This window comes from Lutra lutra, chromosome 1 (assembly GCF_902655055.1).
Source record: "Lutra lutra chromosome 1, mLutLut1.2, whole genome shotgun sequence".
Taxonomy (NCBI): domain Eukaryota; kingdom Metazoa; phylum Chordata; class Mammalia; order Carnivora; family Mustelidae; genus Lutra; species Lutra lutra.
In genome coordinates, this window is record NC_062278.1 from 176624638 (window position 1) to 176638489 (window position 13852).

Genomic DNA, 13852 nt, shown 5'->3' on the forward strand with positions numbered 1-13852 from the left:
GGCAGCAGCTCCTGAGAGCGTGGACAGGAGTGGAAGGCATTGCTCACTCCCTGACCAGTCTGCTGTCCTTTTCCTGTTTTCATCCCCTCGTGCACGTGGCAGCTGCTAATGGCTAACCACATGTTTTTTTATAATACAGTTTTCTTTCTGACTCCATCACACTTACTAGAAACTTTGGAAAACAGGAAGAGGATAAAAGAGAAATGATAAGGACCTGGAATTTTGCCACCCAGAGATCACCCCTGTTAGCATTTTGGTACCTTTCCTCCTGCTCTTTTCTGTGTTCATGATGCTAGGAATGGCCAGACGTTAGTGCTTGCTGTGTAACAGGCCTGGTGCTAAGCCGTATGTATGAATTCTCTCTTTGAATGTGAATTCAGCTTTGTAAGGCAGGTACCATTTAGTTTACACTCATTTTCCAGGTGAGCATTCCCAGGGATGGAGAGGTTAACTGACTTGCCCAGAGTTACACGGGCTGGAAAACAGCGTGGTTGGGTGGGTTGAACTGGGTCGGTTTTTTTTCCCAAAGCCCATGCTCTTAACTCCCATATATACCAGTGTATATTTTTCTGGTGTTTATGTATATATATATATATATATATATATATATATATATATGAAATGTATAAATACATCTATATGTGTACACGTACATATACATTTATATATGTATACATTCATATATATGAAATGTATAACTTATGGTATATATACCATATATATTTATATATGTACTTTTTTTTAGCTGCATATTTTTTACATGTTGCTTTTGGGGCATGCTGAATACAGTGTTTAAAATCCTGTTTTCCCTGCTTACTATTAGGAACTTTTTACCTGTCATTAACAGTTTTTCACAAATATATTATCTTTTTAACAGATGAATAACTTTATATTTGAATGAGCCCTAAGTTATTTGTCTCTTATTAACAAGTCACACATTTAGGTTATATCTGTTGGGATGTTTTTGGAGGGTTTATTTTGCTAAATAATATAACAAGGAGTATCTTGTACATGAATATTAAATTCTATCTCTGATGGGGCGCCTGGGTGGCTCAGTGGGTTAAAGCCTCTGCTTCAGCTCAGGTTGTGATCCCGGGGTCCTGGGATCGAGCCCCACATCGGGCTCTCTGCTCAGCGGGGAGCCTGCTTCCTCCTCTCTCTCTCTGCCTGCCTCTCTGCCTGCTTGTGATCTCTGTCTGTCAGGTAAATAAATAAAATCTTAAAAAATAAATAAATAAATAAAGTGTATCTCTGATGATTTGTTTAAGATGGATTCCTAGCAATGAAATTAATGAGTCGAAGACTAGAAAACTTTCTTCATAAAGGTATTAGAGATACACTGTTTTGCAGAGGGCGTGTGGCTTATTTCTCTCCAGAAGTGTATGCGAGTTCCTTTCTCATTGCTTTTCTGCTGGTAAAATCGTACACTAATGAAGCCATGTTAAAAACATTTCGTTTTCCCTTAACAGTGAGAAAAGAAATCTTGTGGTGGGTAAATAGGACCTTACTGGGTTTGTTGTTGCAGAGAATAATTTTCTTTCAATACTCTTTCCAACAGCTGTCATTTTTTTTTTCATATTTGTATTTTTGTTTCACACAAAAATAATTCTTCCAAAATTTACTTTAAAAATGTAACACAGATACATCGTTTGGAAGATGGCCAAATGACTCTAAAACTTCAACTGAAATAATAAAGTAGTGAGAGAGAAAGACCAAGACATTTTTGGAAAAGATAAAAGATGAGGAGACACTTGACGTAGCAAAAATCTAAAAAATATTTTAGTTTCATTTTTTGGCAATTAATGTAAATAATATATTGCATGAGAATAGGTAGCCTTCCAATCGGTATGGGGTGCATGTGTGTGCGTATGAAACTCCATATATATGTGTTAAGCATGTGATAAAGGAACCAACACAAACCAATGGGAAATGAAGCACTACCCAGTGGAGTCAAAAGTCTAACCATTTGGTCTCAAAGTTGGTTCCTCCAGAGTTTCCTTCCCAATAGCTGCTACTTTTGCAAGCCCATAGTTGTATTCTGCAAAATGACTGATTTGGGGCCTTGGGGGCTAAAGGAGCTGCATGCTTTCTCAGACTTCACATGAGTGAGAAGCCCAGTCAGTGCCCCAGGGGCCACTTTTCATCAGCAGAAATGGCCCTACAGGATGGACAGGGTTATCAGTGATGGTGATTGGTAAGGATGCTCATGAGACCCCCAGAAAGGTGCCGGTAGATGCAGCAGGACTGTGGCCATCGAAGTGTTCCACACTGGTGTGGACTCTACAGCAGCAGCTCACCTGCAGTGCGCTAAGCCTGAGTGTGGATGGCACGGTGTCAGGCCCATACCCAGCCTTCTTTGGCAGTGAGCACACAAGAGAGTCTGGGTGCGACAGGGGCCTCAGCAGCCTGGATTCCCTCCCTGGATGCTAGGCTGTCAGAAGGAGGGCCGCTACCGCAAGCCTTGAATCCTAAGGCGCGGGCTTCTGATGGGCCAAATTATACAAGCGCCTGTCAGTTTTAGTAAAGGGCCATGAGAAGGGTGCATTGGACAGTTATGGATGGTTTACAGTGCTTACTGCTCTAGAATTTCATATCCTATTTAAGCACTTGAGCCTCCAAGGAAAATAGTCATTTATCCTTAAGTCAGGGCCCCTTTTCAGAAAGCACAAAGTTCCCTGTGAAATAAGGACACTTTACAGATGTTTAGCGATGGAACATTTAACTGGGAGTGCAGCATATGTCTATATATTGGGATATATTCAGCAGAACTTACCTGAAGAAGCTGCCATGGAAGTTCCCAAAACAAAATTAGAACAGTTACCAGGGACCCTTCAAGAAGTAATTGGAGAAACATGACCTGGGGAGAAAGAAACAGCAGCCCACAGAGAGGCGACTTCCACCTGTGCTTGGAACGAGACATAACAAGATCCATATCTTCAAAATGGGACTCAACAAAATGGGACTAAAATTCCCAGTGAATTATCTCACGTCCACCTTGACTGCTCTTATGTCCACAAGCTCTGGTCAGTTGAGGGAAGGAATTTATTTTCAGTGATGGGATGGCCTGCGGTGAAACGGCCCTCTCACGTGTATTTGATGGGTGTCATTACTTCTGGTCTGGACTGAGCACAACACTGTTCTGACCACCATGAATCTGTAGAATTGGATTTTTATTCCACTAGGCTGCTGTTACACAACCATTAGCGTGATTCGGTTTTAATGCATATCAGTTCATTCACTTGAAAATAAGTGGGTTTGAAATATTTCTCATACACATTTGTTTTCTTTTGAGGTTCCTGGAAGCTTTGATTAGTGCAGTTAATTTAACAATGAGCAGTTATAAGGGTTTTTTTTCCCTCCGTAATAGCATACTCACAGATGGTGATTTTGGGGTTTTACCTCACTTAAACTTCAGATTATTTAAAGGGGGGAGAAGACCCCAAACCTCCGGGTAGGTATTATTATTTCCTTATCTTCATGGTGTAACAGCACCAGTGGGGTCAAGTTCCTTGTTCAGTAGCTGCCAAGTGTGGGCGCGGAGAAAGGACCACAGCCAGATGGACTGGACAGCCCCTCCACCCGTGTGTTCTCTGAGCCTGAGAAATGATTCCTTCCTCCAGAATGTTTGTTTCCTCTTTCAGTTGCTCTTGTGCCCCTGGTTCCTTCGCTTCTCTCCCCCAAAACAAATGAATTTCTTCCTTTTCTTCCTATTCTTTCCAGCTGTTGTCCCACCTTGCTGTCTCTCTCATCATCTCCAGATTCTTGAAAGAACAACTCATGCCGGTGGTCTCTCTGCCTTTACTCTCTCTCTGAATTTGGAACTCTGACCTTGGTTCTAACAAGACACCTCTCTAGCTTTGTAGAGGGAGTACAACCAGAAATCTCTGTAGCCAGAAATCCTGTCCCTCTTGGGAATTTCTGAGGCTTCTTCCCCCAACTTCCCTACAGAGTCTTACAGAACTTCCCTACAGAGTCTTACAGAACTGGATTTTTTGTTTTGGGCATATTCTTTTTTCTCTCTCAGCTCTTTGATGTCTTACATCATTGAACCCATCCTGCCTTCAGTTGACATGCATGGACTTACTGAATAAAGCTGCTGTTTCCATAATGAATCCTGAGTATGAAGCAGCGTGGTAATATTGTCTAGTGTTCCAGCTCATCCGGATGAAGTTCTCTTAAGGAGTAGCCTCATAATTTTGAAGTGCTCTGAATTGCCCAAGTATGCTTCCATATTCATATGTCGGCCTGAAACCTTCCAAAGCCAAATAAAAGTGAATTTTAGTTTATTCATTTCTTTAGTCCTATTTTATTAGTAGGGGAGGAAGATGAATTTACAAAAATATTTTTATTTTTATATCTTATTTTTTATAAAAAAGATTTTTTTTTAGATTTTTATTTATTTATTTATTTGACAGATAGAGATCACAAGTAGGCAGAGAGGCAGGCAGAGAGAGAGGAAGGCAAGCAGGCTCCCTGCTGAGCAGAGAGCCTGATGCGGGGCTCGATCCCAGGAGGATCATGACCCGAGCCGAAGGCAGAGGCTTTAACCCACTGAGCCACCCAGGCACCCCATATAAAAGATTTTTAAGGGGCCCCTGGGTGGCTCAGTGGGTTATGTGTCTGCCTTCTGCTCTGGTCTTGATCTCCCTCTGGTTCTGTGATCCAGGCTTGTGTAGCCCTCCCTGCTCAGCAGGATATCTGCTTTTCCCTCTCCCTCTGCCCCTCCCCTTGCTTGTGTTCTCTCTCTCTCCAATAAATAAATAAAAATCTTTAAAAAAAAGATTTTTAGGTAACTTGATATTTTTTAATGAAAATTTTCTTTATGTTTGAAATTGCCATTAGAAAAATGTTGGGAAAAAATTTTAAGTTGAATATACACAATAGCATAATTGTACTTATTGTTGCTCAAAGTTTTTTTTTTTTTTTTTCCCTCGTCCCTCTCTCCTCCCTCCTTCTGAAAAAAGCTTTATACTTTGGTTCTGTGTCTGTGACAATATTATGTGACAGACTGACCTGCCTTTGAAATGTGATATAATTGCTTGCTGAGGAATCTGTACAGTTGGCCTCATACTTCCAGATTCCAGAGACTGACTGCAAACCTTCTCTTACAAATATGCTTGATAATGAATTCACATTTTCCTTAGAAAAACAAGTCCCCTCAGTGTTTTGATGATAAAGTCTGGTACTTAAAGATAAGAGAGTTGCAAGGGGCTGGTGGAAAGGACAGAAGTGCTTTGCGGCTTTGAGTCTAGAAGACACTGTGCCCACATACCTTAGCTCTGAGGACAAGATTTATACTGGGTCTAATGTGATGTTTCTATAATGCTTTTGAGGGTTGAAATATTATCTACCCTGTCCCCCATTAATTACAGATTCAACTTATGGTCATTATTAGTCTCTGTATTAGGAATAGTTTTATTGGTTCTTCTACCAATAATACAGTCTCTCCTTAGGTTTCTAAGCTCCCCTTGAGAACTCAAAGCCATAAAATGTCTCTTTCTTGGTTTTCACATTGGCCAAATTGCATTTTGACTATATTGGGATGAAAATTAATATTCCTACTTTGAAGTTATAACTCTTTTAGTGCATTTCTGCAGCAAAGACCTTTTCGAAACAAGGTGAGTAGTTTGACAGCATTTTCCCTTTTTTTTAAATTTTCAGGTTGATGCCTTTCCTCCCAATGGTTATGGCTTATACAATATAGTAGGGAACGCGTGGGAATGGACTTCAGACTGGTGGACCGTTCACCATTCTGTTGAAAAAACGCTTAACCCAGTGAGTATCATTCTCAGACTATGTATTGTGAGAAGGTTACATCCATCCCCTAGGCAGGCTGTGGCGAGAATTTCATGTGTTTTCTGGGGAGTATTTGTGTGCTGTTGAAATTCATCTTGGAATTACCCCCAAAGAGATATTTTTAAGTAATATATATTAAGTACATGTCTCTTATTTCAATCTTAAAGCACTGTGAAGGAATGTCTGTGAGCATTTTATATGCTGCTGGATTGCGATGGTGATAATTATTTGAGGGAATCTGCCTATAACTTTAGAAATTGTATTTAGTCTCATAAATTTGATTGGAGTGAGATATTTAAATAACTCTGCAAAATTCATTAATGTTTTTAGTAATAACCAGTGAGATCTGCTAGATAGTATTTATCATGCAACTAATTGCCTGAATTTTGATTGGCTGAAATTTTGATTCAGGGGAATCATTTAGTGAAAATGAGAAAGGGTATTTTCTGGTGAACGTTGAGTCAGGAAGTTGAGTCACTTGGTGATTATTTCCTGAACTCTGCAGTATGTCAGTTCAATGCATCATATGCCTTGGGAATTAAGACAATCATGTTTATCTAAGTTTTACTTACTCTGGTATAGGAAGAATGTTGAATACAACTAGTATTATACTCTGCCTCTAAAAGCAAGCTCTCCCAGCAGAATATTTAAAAATTGAGACACTACATGGGCATGTAGGTGGGAAGTACTTCCTTTAAAAAGAATGTATCTGAATATTTTTTGTTGGGTGAACAGATTGGGGGAAAGAACCATTTAAAAATCCTATCTCGGGACGCCTGGGTGGCTCAGTTGGTTGGACGACTGCCTTCGGCTCAGGTCATGATCCTGGAGTCCCGGGATTGAGTCCCGCATCGGGCTCCTGGCTCCGCGGGGAGTCCGCTTCTCTCTCTGACCTTCTCCTCGCTCATGCTCTCTCTCACTGTCTCTCTCTCTCAAATAAATAAAATAAAATCTTTAAAAAAAAAATCCTATCTCTAACAAACTAGACATCATAAGTCAGACCCAAGAATATATATTTATACCCAAACTAGCTAGATTGGGAACTTAATATGCTCAATTTTAATCTTTAACCTTTGGTAAAGGCACAAAGAGTCATGATAAAGAAAATTAATTCTTTGATCTCTCCTCAGTGGAGGGTTAAGCAGTTCCAGTAATTGAAGAACTTGTCAGACTCTGTGCCTCAGGCCACTTTTCAGAATATGAGGATAAATTTGTTTGATATGCTTGATTTTCCCTCACAGAATAACACGTGGTCTGCTTATGAATAATCTGGAGACATAAACCCAGTTTCTTGGGTGTAGATGAAAAAGCTGAGTTCTTTAGAAACTGTCATTCATTCCCCCCACCCCCCACACTTCCCTTGTACTTTCTGGCAGGGCTGGTAGAAGTAGCGGTCAGAGACTCTTTTCTCTCCAAAATGATAATAAGGTTGTGAAGTTCTCAGTAGGTTTGTGGTTGGAGATGCCATTCTCTATTGGCAAGATGTGACTTGGCATTTGCTACCAGAATCAGAAATAGAATTTTCTTTTCCCCCCATCACATAAAAGCATCTGCATGTTTGGAAGGGGGTGCATAAGGCTTCAGAATTCTGGCAAGTTGTGAATGTATCTATCTGACCATCTGTTGTCGAGCTGAGTGTTTATTAGCTTTCCGTCTTAGAACTGCTTGTGTTTCTTCTAAGGATTTACAGAAAAATTCACATTTTTCTCCTTTTCCCCAGTCGCAGGCTCTATCTTAGATGTTGTCCTTGCTCTATAAATTGTTCTCATTTTAGATTTCTCTGTGTCACACTGGCCTCGTTTGCTTCCTGATTTGACTGGGATAAAATTCATCTGTTTGGAGAACTAAATCCCAACTTCCTAGAAAACTCAGACTCCATCATTCAAATCTTTACAACTACCTTCATTTCCAGTGCCACTGGCATCTCCCATCCACAGGACGGCACCAGCCTCCCAGCTGGGCCCTCTCTTCCCCCTCTCTGCCTTGTGCAGCCACGATGACCTCTACAGAGAATAAGTCTTATGCGGCCATTCCCCTGTTTAAAACCCTTCAGTGGCTTCTTGGTGTCTAAAAAAGAAAGTACAGACTCTGAACACAGCTTCTAAAGGCCAACATAATGCAATCCTTGCTGATCTCTTTTTAGCCATACCTTCTATTTCTTTAAACACTGAATTATAAAATTTAACAAAAATTCAGAAAAGTACAGAAAATAGTATAATAGATACCTACCATTTAGATTTCACATATGATAGCAGTTTACTGTATTTCTCTTAACCAGAGAATAAGAACAGAAACTGTTCTCCCAGTTCACACTGGGGAGTGTTAATATATTTAATTTAAGCTCTTCTGGTCAAGGGATAGCACTCTCTCACTGTGGTTTTAGTCATTGTGTGTTAAAGCCGCATCTGATAACTGGTATCTGGCTACCCCGTTGACCTGCTTCTGTTGTCATTCTTGGTTTGGGCTCACATCTTGTTTCCTCACATACCTGGCTGTGTTTGAATGAGTACCACACAGTGTATGTGAAAGACTGTAGATGTAGACCCTGATAGGGGGTCTGGATAGTGTGATCTTTCTCTAGAGAGGATCCACCATTGCCTCTGGAAGCTTCTATCTCTGATGAGCTTACTCCAGTCAGGAACTGAGATGTTTTGAACTGAACTTCAGCCCCTATAAGGGCTGGTCTGGGTATATAGTTCTTCAGGACCCCAAAAGTCAGGGGTTTTACTATGGCTCTTCCTTGAAGGGCTCTGAAATCCTGTTTTTTATTTCCTTAGGCCATGAGTCTATTGAAAATTCTGCTTATATACCTGCCTATGGTTTTGCCGGGGCTTGTTTGTTCCCCAAGTGCAGTCCTTTTATTTCTAAACAAACCCATTTCTGCTTGTAAAGCACCTAGCAGTTTTTATTTTTAAGGTTAACACCTTCAAGCCTTCCACTTTCACCTATAGGAAAATGAGAAATGTCACAACGTCTATTCTGTGTGCCAGATACTAAAAGCTTTGTAAGAACTAACCTGTTCTTTCAATAACTCCATAGATGGAGGTTTTGTTTTTTTTTTGTCCTTCTATCCCACAAATTTTTATTTTTATTTAGTCCTTCCATCCCACAAATGAGGAAAGCAAGGCACAGAGGAGTTAAATAATTTCACACAGCTAATAAGAGCAGCGAGAGCACGAGCCAAGGCAATCTGACGTCAGAACCTGTGCTGTCAATCACTTCATCACTCTACCTCCAAACTTCTTAGCACCGTGGACGAGACCCTCGGCTGCCCACAAGGGGATCCATAGGCACGACTTTGCTGGGAGAGTGTATCAGTATTCTCCCGAGAAACAGAACCAGACGGAGATGGGTGTGTCTGTATGTGTATATTTATTTATGTAGAGAAGCTTTATTATGAGGAATTGGCTCATGTGATTATGGAGGCTGAGAAGTCCCACTGCCATCAGCAAGCTGGAGACCCAAGAAAGCAGGCATTAGAATTCATTCTGAGTCTGAAGACCTGAGAACCAATGGTGTAAACCGCAGTCTGAGGGCAGGAGAAGATGAGATGAGATGTCACTACTCAACAGGCAGGCAGGAAACAAAAAAGGGGTAAATACCTCTTTCCTCCACCTTTGTTTCTATTCAGGCCCTTAGCAAATTGTGGATGATGCCCCCCCCCCCCCCCATGAGGAAGTACAGTCTACTGAGTTCACTGATTTAAAGGCTCATCTTACCTGGAAACACCCTCCCAGCCACATCCAGAAATAAAGTTTAAACTGGGTACCCAGCCTCGGTTGCTCAAGTCTACACGTAAAATTAACCATCCAGGTGGAAAGGAGTGCAGGTATATGGGGAATTGCCCCAGAGCTGATCAGGCTAGAATGGGGCTTCCAAAGGAAGGAGAATGTTGTTACTTTGGGACAGAGTAGGCAGGGCCTGATCAAGCTGGGCCCTGTGGACTGGGGCAAAGGGTTTGGGTTTTATTTAATGTGGAACAGAAAGTCCTTGGAGAATTGAAAGCAAACTGGTGATAAGATTTAGTATACGTTTCTAAACGATTCCTGACTTTTGGGTGGAGGATAGGGCCACAGAGGAATCAGGGAGACCAGTCAGAGTTCCTATAGTAGTCCCTATGAGCTGGTCCTCCAAAGTCCTGTGCTGGGCCATTGCCAGTCTCTCATTCCCTGTCATTTCCTCTGCACAGTGAACACCTGTCCTGTTTTACGATGCAGCCACGACTTCCTGTCTTGAGTTTTTCCCTGCCTAGTTGCCCCCAATAAAATTATACAGTACCTTGTTTGTGTCCCCTTGAATACCCACTTCAAATATTTTAATACTGCAGTATAATACAAAAATATATTTGGACTTTGTCCCAGTTCCTGGCAAGGAAGAACAAAAATGCTGGAATTTCCCTATAGGATCGACTTTGCCAGTCATAATGAGCCCTGTTCATTACACCTGAGTTTATGCTACTGGAGACTTAGAGTGGGCCCCTAGATGGCCTCATGATGGGCCCATCATCTAAAAGAGCCAGTGATTGGGGACTGGGAACTTTCAGCCCCTCGCACTGACCTCTGGGAGGGTGGAGTGGGCTGGAGAGGGAGCTCTGTAAAAACTATTGAACAAAAGTCAGAGAGCTTCCTGGTTGGTGACCACTACGAGGTGCTGGAAGGACGTTGCCTCCAGAGAGGGCGAGGGAGCTCCGTGCCCCTTCCCCATTCCTGGCCCCCTGAATCTCTTCCCTATAGCTGTTCACAAGTTGTATCTTTATAATAAACCAGTAAATGTAAATAAAGTGCTTTCCTAAGATCGGCAGTCCATTCTAGCAATTTGCCAAAACTGAGGAGGGGGTGCCAGAAACTCTGACTTTGTAGCCAAATTGGTTAGAGGTGTGGATAATTCGGGGGCCCTATTTAAGAAAAAAAAAAAGTTCTACTCAGCTTCTCAGCCTTAGAGCTGCTGCTGTTGTGAATCAACAGACCCCTAGGTGAAACTAAGTTAGGGTGGGAAGGGCTCACCTCTGGGCTTCCCTTTGCTCTGGAATGTGAGCCCTGCACTTCCTCACAGCTGCAGTAGTCCTCATGTGGTTTGGTTAAAACTCCTGCTTCTCACTGAGGTCTTAGCTTACTTGCTCTCTTTCCGTAATGGCCTGTTTGTCACCAGTGCTGGGCAAAGAATGTGGTGCATAATAGCTGGTCCTGGAACAAAGCCAATTTAGATACCTAGAATTGAGGGAGTTTGACCACTATCCATATTTCAGGTATTTCAAAAGCAAAGGCTGGTTGGAAACAAAAGATTTTCAGGGAGAGTTTCGAACCAAAATATCCAAGCAATTATTAAGATATTTTGACCCAGGAACTGACCTCTTCAGTCTCATGCATAGTATGTTAGCTCCAAGACTAACTCATAATGGCAAATTATTTTAAAGCTTCTTTGGGGAGATTAAGAAAAGTCAGGGTTCTGTATGCAAAGACTAGTCAGGGAATATCTTTTTCTTTTTCAGTGACTTCCAGGGAGCAAAAGTTAATCATTGGTGCTTATTTTATTGGGCAGTTATTTATAGCAAAAGCAGGTAGTAGAAACATCTTGTGTGCTTTGTACACACAGCCCCGAGAGAGGCTGACAGGTATTTGACCATATGAAGTGTGGGTTGGTTTCGTCTTAGCTGGTAGGAGGTTATGGATGGGTAAGATATATCCGTGTGTGTGTGTGTGTGTGTATCTTCTGCAGCTTCTTAAGATGGCGTCATTCTTTTCCACACAGACACAATCCCGAATGTGACCATTGTTGCTACCATTTCTTTTAAACAAATTAAAAAAAAAAAAAACCTCATTTTTTTTTTCCTCTGCAGTTACCTCACACGAAATTCCCTATAAATCTGTGGCAGTATCTAGTGTTTTCAGTAAAAGAATGTGTAGAGCTTCTGTAGCACCCTAGCTTCCAACCCCTGCATACTCGCTCATACTACCCACATACCATGCTGACTTGCTTACTGGGAATGCAACTGGTAATGGGAAAGGATGGTGTGATCTTTCCCACTCAAACTCTGAGGTATATGGTTTCATTTGGATAGCTTTCTTTCTGAGGGAAAGAACTCTGGTCTTGGAATTAGTTGAAGTAACTTGGATTATAGCTTTGCCACTTAATATTGAAGGAATCTCTCTAAACCTAGAATATCTTACCTTTTCTAAAATACAAATTGGTAGTAATTTTATTTGTGAAATTAAATTTGATGATGTTGCACTTGAATATTTTATACCTTTAAAGTACTGTTGCTTACTGTTTTTGTGTAAGTTATGTTTTGGCTACCTAATTGGGCTATTATATGGTGCTGTGAAGCAGAATTGATGAGGAATGTTGGCTTTGGGAAGCAGAAGGGAAGAAAGTGATATTTATAAATAATGAATGCTTGGGCGCCTGGGTGGCTCAGTGGGTTAAGCCGCTGCCTTCGGCTCAGGTCATGATCTCAGGGTCCTGGGATCGAGTCCCGTGTCAGGCTCTCTGCTCAGCAGGGAGCCTGCTTCCCTCTCTCTCTCTGCCTGCCTCTCCGTCTACTTGTGATCTCTCCCTGTCAAATAAATAAATAAAATCTAAAAAAAAAAAAAAAAAAAAAAAAAAAAAAAAAAAAAAAAAAAAAAATAATGAATGCTTGATATTCCTCCTATCCTTACCTTTTGTTGGCATATCCCATAGTCATTCTTACAATGAAAAACTTGCTAGTGCTTCATGGTTCATTCAAGTCCCGTGGGAATAAAGTTTTCCAAAAAGTTCCTTTTTTGAATAAATCCTGGCTGCTTGCCAAATTCTATTAGCTGGAGATTGAGTTTTGTCTTGTTTTTGTCAGTGTGAAATTGGTTGTTCAGTTAGATCGTATAGCTCTAGACAGTTTTGTAAATGTGTCCTGTTTTGCAAGGCTGCTTTGTCACTGTATAGAATTGCCCAGGGAGGCTCTAAGCCCTCCTTGTCTGCAGAGTTTACACTCTGCTGGGTTTTGTGTTGTTGTTGTTTTTTTTAAGATTTTATTTATTTATTTGACAGAGACACAACAAGAGAGGGAATACAAGCAAGGGAAGTGGGAGAGGGAGAAGCAGGCATTCCGCCAAGCAGAGAGCCCGATGTGGGGCTCGATCCCAGGACCCTGGAATCAGGGCCTGAGCTGAAGGCAGACACTTAACGACTGAGCCCCCAGTGCCCCTGCTCTGCTGGTTTTGAATGACGCTGTGAGCCCTTGCCCATCACACATTGCACACGCCTTCCCTCTGACCTGAGATCCATACATACAGCCTGCTGGCAGGTGCCAAACTCATCAGTCTTGCTCAAACATTCTTTTCCATTGGATGATAGCCCTAGAGACTTGGACTTACACGGCTTTGGTCCATCTTCTGATTTCCACACTTGATTGCTCCTTTTCCCAGTAACCCCTCCTCTGGCCTCCTGCCACTGCATGAATAAATGAATTTTGTGTAGCAAAAATGTTAGACCCCTGCTTAGCCTGTCTCATAGTCTTTCTCTGTCAATGGCATGTGACTGTCCTTGTTTCAGCCTGGCAAAAATCCAATTAGTAGCACGTCATCGTTCTTAGTTGAACCTGCCACCCCCAGCGACTGCCCCCACAGCAGGCTAATCAGTGCAGCAGGCAGTCATCAGACTACCCAGGTTGTGCGAGGGGGACCTAACTGAGGACTCTTACCTGCTCTAAGGACCTCATTCACATGTTCCTAGTGAGGATGTTTCAGGGACACGAGTAAATCAGTTTGAAGGAGAAGTAACTAGTATTAAAAATGGAAAAAGCATTTAAGTGTTAATGAAGTTGAGTTAAATTTGATGATAAATCAATATGGTTTACACTGTATTTAGTATGTGCCAAGGAGGAAAGCAAGGTGATCAAAATATCACCATCTTGAGACTATGTTTAGGAGAAGAATTTTGTCTTTTTCTCCCAAGTAGAAGATGGAAATAATTCTGGAGGAAAAACTCATGTTTATCCACTGCCACTTTTCTTTGTGGCTCTGGAGCAAGGTTGATCATCCAGCGACAGCCACAAAACTGCTTAGGGAGAGAAATAAGCTTG

At 41.6% G+C, this 13852-nt stretch overlaps 1 protein-coding gene across 3 annotated transcripts in view; it reads left to right on the forward strand.

Annotated features, from left to right (window-relative positions):
* SUMF1 (sulfatase modifying factor 1) overlaps nt 1-13852 on the forward strand; it is a 111322-nt gene that overhangs the window by 49915 nt on the left and 47555 nt on the right. For all 3 annotated transcript variants that reach the window (XM_047746311.1, XM_047746320.1, XM_047746327.1), the window contains exon 7: nt 5662-5775. In XM_047746311.1, coding sequence (XP_047602267.1) covers nt 5662-5775 — 114 coding nt within the window. The remainder of the gene's footprint in view (nt 1-5661; nt 5776-13852) is intronic.